At 40.9% G+C, this 18,992-nt stretch overlaps 1 protein-coding gene across 1 annotated transcript in view; it reads right to left on the bottom strand.

Annotated features, from left to right (window-relative positions):
* Window positions 1-18,992, bottom strand: part of tspan2a (tetraspanin 2a) — a 23,536-nt gene extending 4,544 nt beyond the window's left edge. Inside the window, exons 1-4 of the mRNA XM_088339000.1 lie at window positions 18,757-18,992; window positions 10,819-10,921; window positions 5,078-5,175; window positions 1,740-1,814 (exon numbers count right to left, since the gene is read on the bottom strand). Coding sequence (XP_088195126.1) covers window positions 1,740-1,814; window positions 5,078-5,175; window positions 10,819-10,921; window positions 18,757-18,825 — 345 coding nt within the window. The 5' untranslated portion in view covers window positions 18,826-18,992. The remainder of the gene's footprint in view (window positions 1-1,739; window positions 1,815-5,077; window positions 5,176-10,818; window positions 10,922-18,756) is intronic.

The following is an 18,992-nucleotide window of genomic DNA, read 5'->3' as shown; positions in this document are numbered from 1 at the left end:
GGCTCACCCCCAGTGTTCTCTCTAAGCTGCGCGCGTGCGCAATTGCGCACCGCTCGCACATTCTCAGCGCACAAGAAAATCTAGCCAGCTCACAAAAATCAGGGCTCAAAATTACTCATTAAGAAGCGACTTAAGTCAAAGTTACAGTGCATGTAGGTAAAAATACACGGGTTCCCCTGACGTTGTGTCCTGAATGCGTTATTTTTAAGTCGAGTCGAAGTAGAACGAAGTTGAGTAAAGTTAGTAGAGTTTGTCGGGAACCGGCTTCTTCGGCTCGGCTCACTAAAAGGAACCGGTTCTTTCGGGTCCTAAACTCCTCTTCAGGTTGTTTTTGCTTCTTTAATCCCAACATGACCAAATATTATGTAAAATTATGCACAAAATGATTTAAGGGAATGGGGGAATAGAACAAAAGAGAAAAAAATACCAAAATGAAAAAGTAGTGAAAAGCTGAGAAAAAAAGAAACAAAAGGAAAAGAAAAAAAGAAGGAAACATTTAGAAAAAAAAGCCAGAAAAAAAGAAAAGAAAGAAATGTAGGAGAAAAGTAAATAGAGAACAAAAAAAAGTAACAGCTCGGAAAAAATAAACACAATGAGATTTTTTTTAAAGGAATTAAAAAAAAAAACTAGAAAAAAAAACACGGAAAAAAGAAGAAAAAGTTTGTGTTCTGCTCGTTTGGCGCCAGCTGCTGCTGGTTACCTGATTGGTACCCCCTCCTGTTTAAGCTCAGTGCTTTCACTCGCCCTTTGTCAGTCCGTCAGCGAACCTCTGTTTACACAAGGCAAGCACTTGACTCTGATTCCCGTTGGTCCCGTTTTGTCACCCGTATTCCACTCGTCTGTTCCTGATTCCCAGTTTGTCTCCGGCTACGACCGTTTTTTGACTACCGACCACGTTTTGATCTCCCGTCCCGGCTAACGACCGGTTTTAGACTACCGACTGCGCTCTGATCCCCGCTCCGGCTATCGACACGTTTTTTCCTATTTGACCACACTACGATCTCCCGCTCCAGAAGATCCACTTCCGCATTGCAAACACGGCTTGCTTCCCTCGTCCAGCGAGCACCGGATCGCTGACGTTTGTTTTTCCTCGATATACCAATAATCTTTTGTGTGAAACGTTACTCGATTGGGTCTACCATTTGTCCTGGTTCTGACACACTAGTTGAAAAGCAGTAGTCTAAGTTAGCTATAATAGTAGACAGGGTTGAGTAGGGTTACTTTAACTTGATTACTTTCAATTACTTTTGGATAACTCCAATACTAAATATGCTAATAAAAGACAAAATAAACTAAATATGAATAAAATGACTACATTTTGTGCAGGCTTGGGGAGTAACGGAACACATGGAACGGCAAAAATGATGTTGGCAAGCTGTTTGGATTTATTTTTGTTTCTGTGGCATTTTATGTTCGTTTTGCCGGAGATCAAAGAGATCAAAGCCAGGAGAGAAAGCTTACCATGTGTTGGGAGTCATCATTTTATTCAGATTTAGTTTCTTTTGTCTTTTATTCGCATATTTGGTATTGGAGTAATCCAAAAGTAATTGAAAGTAATCCAGTTAAAGTAACCCTACACAATCCTGATAGTAGACTATATCTTATGATATCGTTGATGAACCCCACATATTTCCTGTAGATGAATGTTTTCCCGCATTTCAAGTGTTTCACAGTTTCACAATATTTCAGTGATCAAAACTGGATTTACATCCTATATTTTCCACTTTATCTTTGGTTACCTGTTCCTTGTTGATGAAGCCAAACACACCGGCTGAAATCTCTGCAGCAAAAATAATCAACAGGCAGGCGAAAAACTGCAAAAGAGACAAAATTGGGTGGGGAACATGAGAAAACATCAAGTCAAATCAAGTCACGTCAACTGTAATTACATAGCTCTTAATCACGAAAATGTCTCAAAGGATTGCACAGGATTACAATGACACAATTACCTGATCTTAAACCAACATGCGGGCAAGGAACAACTCAAAACTTCAGCATGAGGAAAAAGAGAAACCTTGAGAAAGGACCTCACAAGTGGTATCCCCATTCCAGGATGACCAGGGTGAATCACAATTACCATTACTATACACAAACATAGTAAACACTAGGTAACATGTTGAAAATTTGTCCGGAAAGTGCATGACAGCAGCGACGCCCCCAGCCTGTAAACTAGTCCAGAAAGTCTATGACGGCCACGACGCAGCTTCCCATCTCTGCCAGCTGGTCCATGCAGGCGTTCACATGCTTCAGGTCAAACCCTGGTCCGCTAACTCATCTCAAATCGTCCTTCTCCTTCGTATCACCACTAGGCAGGCATCCATCCATTATTTGCACCGCTTTTCCTCAGTAGGGTTGCAGGGGGTGCTGGAGCCCATCCCAGCAATCATCGGGCAGTGGGCAGGGGACACCCTGAACTGGTTGCCAGCCAGTCGCAGAGCACACAGGGACAGACAACTCACTCGCTCATTCACACCTAGGGACAATTTAGACCGGCAATCAACCTGTCATGCATGTTTTCGGACTAAGGGAGGAAACCGGAGTGCCTGAAGGAAACCCACGCAAGCACGGGGAGAACATGCAAACTCCACACTGGAGGATTCGATCCCATGACCTCAGAACTGTGCCGAGGACGCGCTAACCAACAGTTATTATGTGTGGTACTTTTCAGTTAAATACGCCCTGATTATACTTCAAACTCTAAAAATAAACCAACTGTACGTTGGTTTGTGAAAAACTTACCAGAGCTGCCAAATGTTGAATAAGGTATTTAAGAAAGGTTGCAGATTTTTTTTCATAATTTAGAAAAAATATATACAAATGAGGGAAGCACGGCGGCGCAGTGGTTAGCGCGTGTGCGGCACAGTTCTAAGGTCTTGGGAACCTCCTGTGTGGGTTCAAATCCAGCTACCGGACTTCCTGTGCGGAGTTTGTATGTTCTCCCCGTGCTTGCGTGGGTTTCCTCCCATATTCCAAAAACATGCATTTCAGGTGGATTGGCCGGTCCAAATTGTCCCTAGGAGCAAATGAGCGAGCAAGTTGTCTGTCCCTATGTGTCCTGCGATTGGCTGGCAACCAGTTCAGGGTGTCCCCTGCCCACTGCCCGAATGTTGCTGGGATGGGCTCCAGCACCCCCGCGACCCTACTGAGGATAAGCGGTGCAGCTAATGAGATGAGATGAGATATACAAATGAAAAAATTTTAGCCCCAAATTAAATTGAAAGTTGTTCCTTGACACTGTCATCACTTATACGAAATGCAAACAGCAAAGTAGTGACCAATGTTCCCTGTAATTTTCCACGGGTCTGAGCATTCACACAAAGTCTGTGAACAGCGCTTGAAACAACAGTGAGCAACCATAATCCCAAGTGTGGCAAGATAATTAATTATCAAACATGTCCAAAACTTGACATCAAGTTACATTTTGCTGAGTTTCCGGCAATGCAAAATTATTTTTCTCTTTTAGTTGAATTGACTCATGTACTATTGCAAAGGTTGTACGGCCTACAAACGTCGTTTGTTCTTACAATTCTTTCACAAGATATCCATTTCTTTTTATTTCTTGATAAATTTTGTCCCATAATATTAACATTTTTGGGGGCTTATTGAGTCGGTTGTAAGATACAGAACTGTACTTAATCACATTTTTTAGTGGAAGTACAATGTTAGTAACAAGGTTTACTTGATATATTTGGAAATTATTTGAATGCAACACAAACTTTTTATTATTTTTTCTGTGTTTTTTTTTCTTCTTTTTAAAAATTCCTTTAAAAAAAAATCTCGTTGTGTTTATTTTTTCCGAGCTGTTACTTTTTTCTTTTTGTTCTCTATTTACTTTTTTCCTACATTTCTTTCTTTTCTTTTTTTCTCAGCTTTTCACTACTTTTTCATTTTGGTGTTTTTTTCTTTTTTGTTCTATTCCCCCCTTCCTTCAAGTCATTTTGTGCTTAATTTTGCATAATATTTGGTCTTGTTGGGATTAAAGAAGGAAAAACAACCCGAAGAGCCGTTTAGGACCCAAAAGAAGCAACTCAAGTCAAAGTTACAGTGCATGAAGGTAAAAATACACGGGTTCCCCTGACTTTGTGTCCTAATTGCGATATTTTGAAGTCGAGTCGAAGGAGAACCAAGTTGAGTAGAGTTAGTACAGTTTGTCAGGGAACCGGCTTCTTCGGCTCGGCTCACTTAAAAAGGGACGGCTCTTTCGGGTCCCAAACGGCTCTTCAGGTTGTTTTTGCTTCTTTAATCCCTACATGACCAAAAAATATGTTAAAATAATGCACAAAATGACAAAGGGAGGGGGGGAAATAGAACAAAAAATAAAAAAAATACCAAAATGAAAAAGTAGTGAAAAGCTGAGAAGAGACAAAAGGGGAGAAAAAGAGCAGGAAAAATTCAGATAAAAAGCCAGAAAAAAAGGAAGAAACAATTATAGGAAAAAGGGTAATAGAGAACAAAAAAGCAAGAAAAAAGTAACAGTTAGGAAAAAATAAACACAATGATATTTTTCTTAAAGGGAATTTAAAAAAGGCAGAAAAAACAGGTATAAATAAAATAAATTTCCAATTATATCAAGTCAATCTTGTTGCCAACATTGTACTTCCACTACAAAATGTGATTAAATACAGTTATGTATCATGCAAACGACTAAATAAGCCCCCAAAAATGTTAGTATTATTATACCTTTGCAGTAGTACATGAGTCAATTCATTCAAAAGAGAAAAATAATTTTGCATCGCCCGGAAACTCAGCAAAATGTAACTTGATGTCAAGTTTTGATCATGACTCAGTTGCCACACTTGGGATTGCCGTTGCTCACTGCTGTTTCAAGCGGTGCTCACCGACTTTGTGTGAACGCTCAGACCCGTAAGGAAAATTACAGGGAACATTGCCCACCGCTGCTCTAGATGGCACTCTTCCTGTAAATGTTATGAACTAACCTTTGTGTTTAAACATCTAGAATAGAAAAATGAACATTGATTGTTTTTCTTTGTAGTTTACATAGAAACTGCATTTCTCATACTGTAAATTTTCATTATAAACTTCAGCAGATATGTAAAATGAGTCAACTCTGACTTACCGAGGCGAGAAGACATTGAGATTCCCGCACGGCCCCAAAACATCCAAGGAAGCCAATGACCATCATTAAACTTCCGGCGCCCAGTAGAATGTATACGGCTGCACATACACGAGATTGAAATCAAGAAAAAGCATTGAAAAATTCAGATACAGTTCAAGGTTAACTTTTTCTTTTAGGGAGAAAGTCTGAGCACGTAATTTGAATACAGGCATCACATGTGCCTTACAAACAATGAGAACACGTGTGACATAAAAAAGCACCTCGAGAGGACTAGTCGTTGGAAAAATGCAGAAAGTGCTGACAACGGCAAGAATTCCGGCACGAAAAAACGGCGGAGAAATTCTTCGGAAGATCGCGGAGGCAAGAAAAACACGTGTGTTGAAGCGAACGATTCGGCGAAAGAAAATAAACAAAAGAATACTGTCTGTTTGTCTGTCTGTCTGTCTGTCTGTCTGTCTGTCTGTGTCATGGTTGCCATGGCGCCCAATAGGCCGTGCCCGTGTGTGTGTCTCGGTTGCCATGGCGCCCACTTGGCCGCGCCCGTGTGTGTCATGGTTGCCGTGGTGCCCAATAGGCCGCGCCCGTGTGTGTCATGGTTGCCGTAATGCCCAATTGGCCCTGCCCGTGTGTGTCATGGTTGCCATGGCGCCCACTTGGCCACGCCCGTGTGTGTCATGGTTGCTGTAGTGCCCAATTGGCCCTGCCCGTGTGTGTCATGGTTGCCATGGCGCTTACTTGGCCGCGCCCGTGTGTGTCATAGTTGCCATGGCGCCTACTTGGCCGCACCCGTGTGTGTGTGTCACGGTTGCCGTGGTGCCCAATTGGCCTTGCCCATGTGTGTCACTGTTGCCATTGTGCCCAATTGGCCCCGCCCGTGTTGTGCCAGCAGCGGCTCGTTTAGAGATTGACTTTCGGTGTATATAAAGCTCAGCGCTCTCTTGCTTCAGTGTCAGCCTGTCAACGAAGACGTGGGTTCTGTCCTGTTTTCCTGTGATATCTGCAGTCTGGTATTGTTCCTGTTTATTTTTGTACCGTTTAATTTCAGGTTCCAGTTTGGTTTTCCGTCTATTCTTGTCCTGTTGGTTAGTTTCTCCAGTTTAGGTTCCCGTCTAGTTACTCCTGTTTATTTTCGTTACCCTAATTCGTTATTGATCTCGTCGGTCTCTGGCGTCCTGTCCTTCCACGCCAGACCGGCTTCCTCACGTGCATGACTCCCCATTTCCCATAAAATAAAAAGCTTGTGTGAGAACATCACGCGATTGGGTCCTGTATCTGTTCTGGTTCTGACAGTCAAGTCAAGTCAAGTCAAATGTATTTATATAGCCCTTAATCACAAAAATGTCTCAAAGGACTACACAGGATTTCAATGACACCTACACAGGATTACAATGACAATTACCTGATCTTAAACCAACATGCAGGCAAGGAACAACTCAAAACCTCAGCATGAGGAAAAAGAGAAACCTTGAGAAGGGACCTCGCAAGTGGTATCCCCCTCCCAGGATGACCAGGGTGAATTACATTTAGCATTCCAGTACACAAACATAGTAAACACTAGGTAACATGTTGAAAATTTGTCCGGAAAGTGCATGACAGCAGCGACGCCCCCAGCCTGTAAACTATTCCAGAAAGTCTGAGACGGCCACGACGCAGCTTCCCGTCTCTGCCAGCTGGTCCATACAGGCGTCCACATGCTTCCGGTCAAATGCTGGAAGAGCAGCTTCAGCGACAAACTGCAGTCACAGTCTTGTTCCACGGACAGACTGAGCCGATCATTTCTTCCTCATGCCATGAGGCTCTTTAACTCCACCCAGGGGAGTAAAAGCCCACATTAAACGCCACCCCCACATTTGAATATCACCCTATTTTTATTACAGTGTGTATTTTCCGTAGCACTATTTAAATACTCTATTTCAACACGTTATATTGGGTATTTTTGTATTCTATATCTTTTATTTTATTATTTTATTTTTCAACACAAGGATACTGCTGGAAGTGTGAATTCCCCTATGGGGATGAATAAAGTATCTATCTATCTATCTATCTATCTATCTATCTATCTATCTATCTATCTATCTATCTATCTATCTATCTATCTATCTATCTATCTATCTATCTATCTATCTATCTATCTAGCTATCTATCTATCTATCTAGCTAGCTATCTATCTATCTATCTAGCTAGCTATCTATCTAGCTAGCTATCTATCTATCTAGCTAGTTAGCTATCTAGCTATTTAGTAATATATATATTTTTACAACTACACAAATAAGACACTATTTCATCTGCAGTTCTTCTTTTCACCACAACAAAAATGTATAGCGCTATTGTGCATGCAAGTCCTGCTCTGTGGTGAGCCACCCGTTAGCTTAGCTTAGCATCTCTAGCATCCCTGCAGAGATGTCGTCACCCCTTCGAGTGTTGGAGTCCCCCTCCAGATAATCAGAGCTCTACACACATATTTAATGAAGCCTCAAGGGAGATCAGCAAGCTGTTGATTTTGTTAAACAAAAAGAGCTGAGGAGAAAGAAAGCTAGCAGACTACCATCATTATAAAGTAGAAAATTCAAGCTGGCCGACAGAATATTATGAAAGACAGGGTTCATACACCATTTCGTGGACAAATACAAGCACTTTTTAAGGACTTTAAACCCAATTTCCCTTTACCATTTAAAGAACAAATCTGATGTGGATGATGTATTTTGCAGCTCTAAATATGAATAAAATGATGACTCACAACACGTGGTAAGCTTTCTCTTCTGGCTTTGATCTCTTTGATCTCCGGCAAAACTAACATCAAATGCGACAGAAACTAAATGAAAATAAATCCAAACAGCTTGCCAACATCATTTTTGCCATTCCATGTATTCCGTTACTCCCCAAGCCTGCACAAAATTTACTAATTTTATTTATATTTAGTTTCCTTTGTCTTTTATTACACCAGTGCTACATTAAGGAATGCAATGGCAAATTTGAGCCACCAGAGAGCAATGTCAGCGTCATTTTAAAGCAGACTTGTTGGAAAAACATGGCAACAATTTCAAGCATTTACAAGCAATTCGCCCAAAATTGTAGCGCTTTTTTAACCCTCTAAAACACAACATTAAAATTCAAACAATTCCAAGGATTTCAAGCACCCAAACCAACTATGAATAGATTTCTGAATAGTGTGCAGTGAAGGATTTTATATTTATATTGACTATAAGGGATTATATACAATTTCATACAAGTTATATTTATTGAATGCAATGAAGATTTTTCACAGAGAAGGCTTAAGGTCAATGACAGGTTGCGCCGTTCCAAATGCGAATGTTTTGTTTAGTTCTGTTGATAACAGGACGCTGACCGAGAAGGCCAGGCTCTGATTTGCTAATCAGAACTTCAATAATCAGCACTTCCCTGTGCAAGAGGGGCCTTCGTGACGCACTGGTCCAGACGAGGTGGTGACAAGGTGGAGCCCACATGGGCGTTCCTGGCCCGTCCATGGGGGTGGCCGACACGCCGGCTTGGGAGAAAAGACATGGGCCGAAGAACTTCAGAAGATCGATCGCAAGGGACAATCGAGAGGGAGGCTGGACGAAGACTAATTAGACTAATTCGACAATAATTCGGCTAATTCGATGGAATTCACTTAGTTATATACTTTAAGAAAATAAATCTGCCCCTGTGTGGAAATACCGGTCTCTTGTCCATATTTTTCCGAAAAAGAAAAGAGAGCATGCATCGTTGGGTTAATGAAGGGTATGTTTGGTTAATGGAGTCAGACAACTAATTCGAATAATTTGGTAAACGGTACATTTTAATAGTTTAATTCCTAACAGCAGCTAGAGAAAAGTAAAAAGGCTTATTTCTGCTAGCTATATATTTCAGCCTCTGTAGTCTTGAGGGCATTTGCAGCCATTGTGCTGCTTTCCACAAGAAAGGTAGATTCCAATTTGAAAACCTTTACAGGAGCGGAAGGGAATGTCCAGCATTATAAGGCACTACGTTGTTTGCTCTTTTTCTCTCCATATACTGTATATCCGTCAAGCAGCTATCTTCATTAGCTATTATATGCTAGCTAATCAATGAGCGTTATGGGAAGGAAGTGTGATCATGACATAAATGAGTGATATGGCAGGTGAGGCTGGGCCTCACCCATCGTTGTGCAATTTAAAATTCATAATATAATGAGTATGCTCATATGCTCTTCCAGCTCGGTGGACTTGGGGGTATGGCGCCCGCCCAACGACTGGGAGGTTGCTCGTTCGAGCCTCGGCCGGGTCACACCTGCGGCCACGAGCGGCTGCCTTTTCCAGCAGCTTCCCTATTGTTTTATTGTCTGCTCCTATCTTCGGTGTTTTTTCTTCCCGTTTTGACAACTACACTATGGATTACTTCTATCCTATGGACATGGGTTTTAGCGCACAAAAAATGCGTGTATTCAAGGAATTTCAACTCCTTGCCCTGAAGAATTCTCGTGCCGGCGTGATGAAGGGGCCTATCGTGGAAGAAGAGCCGGAGCTAGCGAAGCGACTAGCGGCGTTATAAGTCTTCGGTACCATCCGTAATCATGGTAAATGCGAACTCACGACCAAATAAGATCATCGAGTGCTGGTGGAAAACATCGAAGCGCACAGGGATGCAGTTGCTGTGTTTTGCGGAAACGTGGCTCACGTTTAGCATTCCGGACGCTAACGTGTAGCCACCCGGAGCTACCCGGAGCAATCCGGCTTCAACGCCGCTACACAGAGACACGAAAGCCGGGGGGAATCGGAGAGGAGGCGGACTTGCTAACACGAGGTGGTGGATCCCTGGATTTTCACAAAGAAAAGTTTTCCATCTGCTGCAGGGATGTCGAACTTTTGAACTGGCGTGACGTCATCCACTCCGCTACAAGCACCCCTAGGGCATCATGTTCATCTGTTAATAACCAACGGGGTAGACTGCTGGAAGTGTGAATTTCCCTACGGGGATGAATAAAGTATCTATCTATCTATCTATCTATCTATCTATCTATCTATCTATCTATCTATCTATCTATCTATCTATCTATCTATCTATCTATCTATCTATCTATCTATCTATCTATCTATCTATCTATCTATCTATCTATCTATCTATCTATCTATCTATCTATCCATCTATCTATCTATCTATCCGTCTATCTATCTGTCTGTCTGTCTGTCTGTCTGTCTGTCTGTCTGTCTGTCTGTCTGTCTGTCTGTCTGTCTGTCTGTCTGTCTGTCTGTCTGTCTGTCTGTCTGTCTGTCTGTCTGTCTGTCTGTCTATCTATCTATCTATCTATCTATCTATCTATCTATCTATCTATCTATCTATCTATCTATCTATCTATCTATCTACCAACCTACCTAAGACTAACAACATTGGTACCCATTGCCTCTGTGCTTGGCGCTCGGCATTAGGGGTTGAAATTGGGGGGTTTGGTCCCCTCATGACTCCCAACGAGATTTTGCAATTGGGTGAGCGAGGGGCTTTTATACCTGCACGCCGGGTCGGGTTGGATTTTTCAGGCCCTGTGTTAACTCTTGCTCAATGTTTTCATAATTCATGAAAGTGACAACTTGGTATATGAAGGATTTTCTTGCATCATGGCAAACAGCAAAACACATTTTGTAAGACATGAAAGATCTGTTTGGCACCACCAAGCAATTGTTTTAAATCCATATTATTTTGTAACATGATGCAGGATGGAAAAAAATGCATTGTTTCCATTCACAGGATGAAGCGTTTGTACATACCGATAAAAAAGGATTCAGGGGCATCTTTGCCTGTCAGCAGCTCCACTGTGTCTGGATCCAACCGAAGCCAAAGTCCAAGGGCCAGAACCAGAAAGCCGGATAACTGAGGGAGTGGAACAGTCACAGACAGCATTAAAAATGCATCCTGACGTAGACGGCATACTGACTTTCGGTCAAAACACTGGCTCATAGCTTGTTCACTTATGCGTGTTTAACATGAAATAATGTGTTTAAAATTAGAATTGTCCTAATTGTCACTGATAGCAAATTAGTTAGTTAGTTAGGTTTTTTTACAACAGGATTTGTCATTCCAGGATAATCAAATAAATAGGGTTTAGCCAGGATACAGGATATAGTCAAAAATATATACAAAGTATTTGAAGACTGGCCTAAGTTGTAAGTGAAACAGACACTATTCTTTCAATAGTGCAATGAAATCGTAGTGAAAGGACATTAGGTAGGAAGTTCTCATAGGATACAGTATTTGCTCCTTGTCACCAATTACTAGTCCTATGAGTATTTTCTTGAAGACTGTAGAAAGGCTACATCTTTTAGATTATGTAGATAGATAGATAGATAGATAGATAGATAGACAGACAGACAGACAGACAGACAGACAGACAGACAGACAGACAGACAGACAGACAGACAGACAGATAGATAGATAGATAGATAGATAGATAGATAGATAGATAGATAGATAGATAGATAGATAGATAGATAGATAGATAGATAGATAGATAGATAGATACTTTATTCATCCCCGCAGGGAAATTCACATTTCCAGCAGCATCCCTTCGCTGAGAACAACACAATAATAAAGCAAAAAGAATACAATATACAAATACCCAATGTGACGTGCTAATACCCACTGTAGCGTGTTGTATAGAGTATTTAAATAGTTCTACATGAAATACACACTGCAATAAAAGTACGGTAATATGCAATGTAGGGGGTGTGGTTTAATGTGGGCCTCAACTCCGCCGGGTGGAGTTAAAGAGCCTCATGGCATGAGGAAGGAAAGATCTTTTCAGTCTGTCCGTGGTACAAGTCAGTGACAGCAGTCAGTCTGTAGTTATTTGTTCATTTATTTTTATTTATTCTTAATTTGTCTGTCAAGAAAATGGTTGATAAAGAATGATAAAAGTCATCCCAAACTGCTCAATAAAAGCAGCAGGGAGGTTTCAAGCTGTATATTGCCACATTTCAAATCTAGAATTCGCCCTCAAAGTAAAGGAATCTTTAGCAATCGCGCACTGCCCGCACATTCTCAGCGCACAAGAAAATCTAGCCAGCGAACAAAAATCAGGGCTCAAAATTGCTAATTAAGAAGCGAATCAAGTCAAAGTTACAGTGCATGAAGGTAAAAATACACGGGTTCCCCCGACGGTGTGTTCTAAATGCGGTATTTTGAAGTCAAGGTCGAAGTAGAACGAAGTTGAGTAAAGTCAGTAGAGTTTTTCCAGAACCGGCTTCTTCGGCTCGGCTCACTAAAAGTAACTGGCTCTTTCGAGTCCTAAACGGCTCTTCGGGTTGTTTTTGCTTCTTTCATCCCTACAAGACCAAATATTATGTAAAATTGTGCACAAAATGACTTAAAGGAAGGCGGGAATAGAACAAAAAAGAAAAAAATACCAAAATGAAAAAGCAATGAAAAGCTGAGAAAAAAAAGAAACAAAAGAAAGAGAAAAAAGAAGGAACAATTCAGGAAAAAGCCAGAAAAAAAGAAAGAAACAAAGGAAAAAAAGTAAATAGAGAACAAAAAGAAAAAAGTAACAGCTAGGAAAGAATAAACACAATTTCTTAAAGGAATTAAAAAAGACAGAAAAAAAAGGGAAAAAGAAGAAAAAGTTTGTGTTGCATTCAAATAATTTCCAATTATACCAAGTCAATCTTGGTGTACTTCCACTAAAAAAATGTGATTAAACACAGTTCTGTATCGTGCAACCGACTAAAAAAGCCTCCAAAAATGTTAGTATTATGCGACAAAAGATACCAGGAAAAAAAAGAAATGGAAATCTTGTGAAAAAATTGTTGTAAAAAATGACGTTTGTAGGCCGTACAACCTTTGCAATAATACATTAGTCAATTCATTCAAAAGTGAAAATCATTTTTGCATTGCCGGAAACTCAGCAAAATGTCAAGTTTTGGACATGTTTGATAATGACTTAGTTGCCACACTTGGGATTGCCGTTGCTCACTGTTGTTTCAAGCGTTGCTCATCGACTTTATGTGAACGCTCAGACCCGTAAGGAAAATTACAGGGAACCTTTCTCCAGACCAACATATGTCTCTACATGTTACTGTAAATCAAGGCACCACTGGTTTAAAATTTCCCACGGTGCACTTGGACCACATAACAGTGGCAATCTCACAGCCGTGCAGGGTAGAGAGGTATTGTCAGAGGGGTGATGTAACCCCCTTCCCCCCAAAATAGCCAAATGAGTGCACGTCCTCTTTTGGCTGCCGCCTGAGCCTTTTCCTGACAGAGGCCCGCTGTCTCCTTTGATGACACAAGTGCGGGTTGAATGCAGCGACGTTGGGTGATTGGCAGCGCCTGATTCGGACTACAATGGCGTCCAGTCCATCACTGGCGCCATTGAGAGCCAATACAAGAGCCGTAACGCCTTCAGAAAGATAATGATGCTCTCTTTTATTGGCATGTTAGATCTTGCAGACGCCGACCCGAAAACGGAATCACAGTGTCATACACAACCCTAAGGAATATACAGTGGAACCTCGGTTTTCGAACGCCTCTCAGTTCGAACAAATCGGAGTCCGACCAAAAATTTCGAGAAATTCTTGCTTCGCTGTTCGGTCAAAAAAATCGGAGTTCGAACGCCGGTAATGCCTGAGTGCGTACGCTAGGATGCGATGTTGAGCGGCGTACGGGTGTAGATCGCTCTTTTCGTGACCAACTGTGATCGCGTTTTGCTTTCGCTTTTAATATAGGTGTACCAAGTGTTTTAGCCCTCCGAAAAAAGTCATTGCAAGCAGCATAGTTGCTACAGGTAAAAAAAAAAGTAGTGTGTACAACTACTCCACCTGCGCCTTCTGCTGACCACCACAAAGGTAAGAAATCCTATTCATAATTCTTTTGTTTATACTTTTTTTAAATTTTTACACGTTCATGTTAGGGTAATCTTTCGTACGGAAGATTACGATAACGCGAACATACGATTAGCCTGGGTTAGCTTTAAGATTCAAGGTAAACATACAGGGTGTTGGAACTGAGCCCAAAATTCAGGGTGTTGGAACGGAGCCCCCTTTCCAATGAACCGCTCACCACTTGTTGTGGAGACCCGGGTGCTAAATGACTTGTAAACGACCTGATTTTTTTATTTTTACACGTTCATGTTAGCGTAATCTTTCGTACGGAAAAATACGATAACGCGGACGTACGATTAGCCCGGGTTAGCTTTATGTTAACGTTAAACATTCAAGGTAAACATTCAGGGTGTTGGAACGGATTAAAACGATTTACATTATTTTTAATGGGAAAAATGATTTCGGTGATCGAACAAATCGGTTTTCGAACAGAGTTCTGGAACGGATTATGGTCGAGAATTGAGGTTCCACTGTATTGCATTTTAAAACAATTCTCATCACATGGTGGTCCACATGTAAATAAAAATATAAATACCATACAAATTGTTTTTATTCAGTGCTCATTCTTGTGTTTACTGGATAACATTTTCAGAATTATTAGTAGACTTATAAACATCTAAATCTAATAACTTTTTGCTTTGATATTTGGCAATTCCTTTCTAAGCACCTTTTGATTGGAAATTAACTTTTTGCTCATCCATTGAGAAGTCATGAAAAATGGATAAGCAGATAGGATTCTACAATACAACACACCACTTTCAAGGTATTCCAGAACAGATTTTTTTTCCAGCAATTATGCAAAATATGTTGCAAGATATTCCATGCTCGAGCATTGTGTTCTCAAAGTTTTCTGATCTGACTTGTTTGCTGTAGAGCTGTGACGTCATTGAAGGAACTCAACACTTTGAAAATGGCAAATCCCATTAACACAACCTGAAGAGGCAGCTCAGAAACATATGGCAATTGTAGTGAACATCGATTGCATACCGTTAATTCCTGCTTGGGGGTAGGCAATTGTGTTTCGCGTGTGTTCCTGTTGGTATTTTGTGCGGCTGCTGAGAGCTTTTTTTGTTTTGTCTGCTCAAGGTTGACGCTTTTTTACTGCCCGTGTGTTGTTTGGCCGGCTAGCCTGGCGTTAGCGCCACTTTTGCTGTGTCTTTCGGTTAATTTCCAGCCAGATTCGCGCTTATTGCTGGTTTCTGGTAATGCTTAGCTGCTCACCATGTCTGTTTTGCAAAGAGAAGATTTTCTTTCATTTTCTAATGACACACAAATATTGATATGTGTATCAGTCTCAGTCTAAAAATGTAGACCCCCCCCCCAAAAAAAAAAGCAAACCCATAGAATTGCCGTATATACTTCTTCCTCTAACAGGTTTTCTTATCCGAGCATTCCTCCAGGAGTCCGAATGACCTAAAAAAACAAGCTAGATATCATATTTGGCCTATCTTGTTGCCGCAAGCTCATAGCCCAAGGTCACTCAATGTGCAATATGAGAATAATATATGATCTCACACCTTGCCTAGACATATTTTGCTTAAAAATACATAAATAAATTATAAGAGAGATTGTGTGTAGAGTTAAGCATCATCTACAGCAGAGGTGTTCATTGCGTTGATCACAATCTACCGGTGGATCTCAGCGGTAGTGCTGGTCGATTACATGAAACTATATTCAGTGACATGCTGCCATCTAGCGGTCAAATGCAGCATTAACTTCAAGATTGCTCATGCAGCAGTAACAAATTGGAGACCTCAAAATGTTGTGAATGAAAGGTACAATTTAATCACTATATAAGACTTAAATGAAATTATTTCAATTTATCTACCCCGGTCCTATCCCTTGAGAGAGGTAACCAACAGCAAGACAAACACATACACAAAAACAAAGAAAAGAAAAAAGGAAAAAGTAGCAAAAAACAAAAAATTTGGACCATGGCCAACCCAAATGCCCAAACACCCAAACAAGTTAAGCACCTATCACTTGTTAGTGTAGTGGATCAGGATCTCTGCCAGTTGGGCGGAAGACCCGGGTTTGATTCCCTGACGGTGAGAATGCTTATTTTGGTCTTGTGGTGAGGGGCCCTCTCCCTCTGGGAGGTCTGAGAATTCTCTCACCGTGGTTTGCTGCCTGTCATAAGAGGCGACTAAGGTGGAGGGAGCGAGGGCACTGCGGATCCCCTCCGAACTATCTCTACTCCCTAAGAGACAGCAAGGCAAGTAATGCGGTCGGGAGACCGAAAGGTCTTCAAACCCTAGTTATAGGGTCACTAAATGTGAGAGGATGTGGAAGTAAAGCGACTGAGTGGAAATAAGAGGAGATCGGAAAGATGATGACTAAAAGGAAGGTTGATGTGTTAGCCTTGAGTGAAACAAAGATAATATTATTTAGCACAAACATATGTACAGTGAACGCTCGCTATACTACAGTTCCCTTTTCACAGTCTTGGTGATTTGTATCATGCATTATGTTTTGCATTCTGATTGGTTGAAAAGTCTCTCTGCTTTTACTCTATACGTGTGTCAATAAAGTCTCGGTTTAATACAGTATGTCACAAAAGTGAGTCCACCCCTCACATTTCTGCAGAGATTTCATTATAATGTTTGATATAACATTGCTGAAGAAACATCACGTTGACCACATGAAAAGAAAGATTTCCTGTGGTCTGATGAGACAAAGATGAATTTGTTTGGCTCAGATGGTGTGACGCATGTGTGGCGGCAACCAGGTGAGCAGTACAACCATGTTTGTATAGATAGATAGATAGGTAGATAGATAGATAGATAGATAGATAGATAGATAGATAGATAGATAGATAGATAGATAGATAGATAGATAGATAGATAGATAGATAGATAGATAGATAGATAGATAGATAGATAGATAGATAGATAGATAGATAGATAGATAGATAGATAGATAGATAGATAGATAGATAGATAGATAGATAGATACTTTATTCGCATAGGGCGTAAGGTCAAGCATGGGGTTGGGAATGTCATGGTTTGGGGCTGAATAAGTGCAACTAGAATTGGAGAGTTGCATTTCATTGAGGGATACACAACTTCAAGCATGTACTGTGAAATACTGGATCGTGGAATGATCCTCTTCCTCTAGAACACAGGTGTCAAACAGGCAGCCCGCAGGCCAGATCAGGCCCGCTAAGGGATTGAATCCGGCCTGCGAGACAACACTCAGAGAAGCGCAAGAGAAAAACAAGCTGCAGGTTGAAATATGTCAACTTGATGTTGCCAAAGCCAGGTGCCTCTCACAAAGACTCTGTACTTTTATTTGTTTCGCTCTCTCTCTTTCTTTTCCGTCCCTTTAATCCTACTCTGTCTCTGTCTCTTTCACTCTCTTTGTCTCTCTTTTTCTCTTCCTTTGTTGCTCTTTGTCTTTTTCTATCTCTCTCTGTGTCTTTTAACCTCTTTTGCTCTAACTTCCTTTTTCCTTTTCTCCCTTTTCTCTTTCTCTCTTCATACCCTTTGCGCTTTCTTTTCTCTTTTCTCTCCTTCTGTCTTTCTATTTCTCTTTGAATTTCTTTCTTCCCCTCCCTTGCTTTTCCCCCTCTCTCACGACTCTTTATCTTTTGTTTCTCACGCTGTCTCCCTCTCTCTCTTTTTCTTTCTTTGTCCCGCCCTCTCTTCTTTTCCCTCCCTATTTGTCTTATTTCTTTATCTCTTTTTCTATCGCTTTAATCTACTAGTCCGGCCCCCGACAGATTGTTTGTTCTATCTAGAAACTGGGTCGCATGGCAATGTTCCAGCCTGAGAACGACCCCTAATACACTTCCGTGATGACCAAGGCTTTCTTAAATGGTTTCTCCTAGCCACTCTTCCAAAACATCACCCCTACTGTCAAACATGGCGGTGTAAGCATCATGATCTGGGGTTAATTTTTCTTCAGCAGGGATTGGGAAGATTGTTAGAGTTGATGGGAATTTATTTTAAAGCATTTTTGATTCACATGTGCCTCGAGATTTTTTTCTAGAAAAAAAAAGTGTTCCTTGGCTCCAAAAAGGTTGGGAAACACTGTGATAAATTATCTTTCTTTCTTTAAATGCATTCAAAATGCTATTGTTTGTATCATTCGTATTGCTATTTATATTCTAAAACGTTGTTTTATGTTATTATTATAGACCATAATGTATATCTGGCTTGTAAGTAAACAGCAGGGTTGGGTAGGGTTACTTTAACTGGATTACTTTCAATTACTTTTGGATGACTCCAATACCAAATATGCTAATAAAAGACAAAAGAAACTAAATATGAATAAAATGATGACTCACAACACGTGGTAAGCTTTCTCTCCTGGCTTTGATCTCTTTGATCTCCGGCAAAACTAACATAAAATGCGACAGAAACGAAATAAAAATAAATCCAAAGAGCTTGCCAACATCATTTTTGCCGTTCCATGTATTCCGTTACTCCCCAAGCCTGCACAAAATTCAGTCATTTTATTCATATTTAGTTTATTTTGTCTTTTATTAGCATATTTGGTATTGGAGTCATCCAAAAGTAATTGAAAGTAATCCAGTTAAAGCAACCCTACCCAACCCTGGTAAACAGAATACCTAATGAGCACATAATTGTGTGTAATGGAGAATGGCTGTGGAGGTGGCCTGTGTTTCTTCTATGCAGCATCAACAAAATCATGTACATTGTTGACTGTAAACAACAACATAGTGCACCGCTTGCTGTTTTTGGGAATTGCGAAATAAAGCGTTCCCGTGACGATGTAGCACATCCACTCGTAGAATGCATCACACGCTGATTTCCAGTGAAATATTTCCGAGAGCCATCCTTTCAATAATGGTTGAAATGGACTCACCCAAAAGATGAAGTTGAAGACGAAAAGGAGATATATTACGCATTTCATCGCTCCTTGCACCTTGCTCATGGCTGCCGTCTGATGCCCGTCGTTTTGATAGAAATCAATAACAAAACTGTGCCTGCAAAGAATGCACGCGCCCCGAATTTCCTTCGTGTTGCACGACAGTTGCGACCACCCAGGACCAGACTGGAAGAGGGGAGCGCGTGCGTGCGCGCTACGACGACATTCGAAAA

This window comes from Urocampus carinirostris, chromosome 6, assembly GCF_059441175.1.
Source record: "Urocampus carinirostris isolate Australia breed hairy pipefish chromosome 6, RoL_Ucar_1.0, whole genome shotgun sequence".
Lineage (NCBI taxonomy): Eukaryota > Metazoa > Chordata > Actinopteri > Syngnathiformes > Syngnathidae > Urocampus > Urocampus carinirostris.
This window is presented reverse-complemented; position numbering and strand designations above follow the sequence as displayed.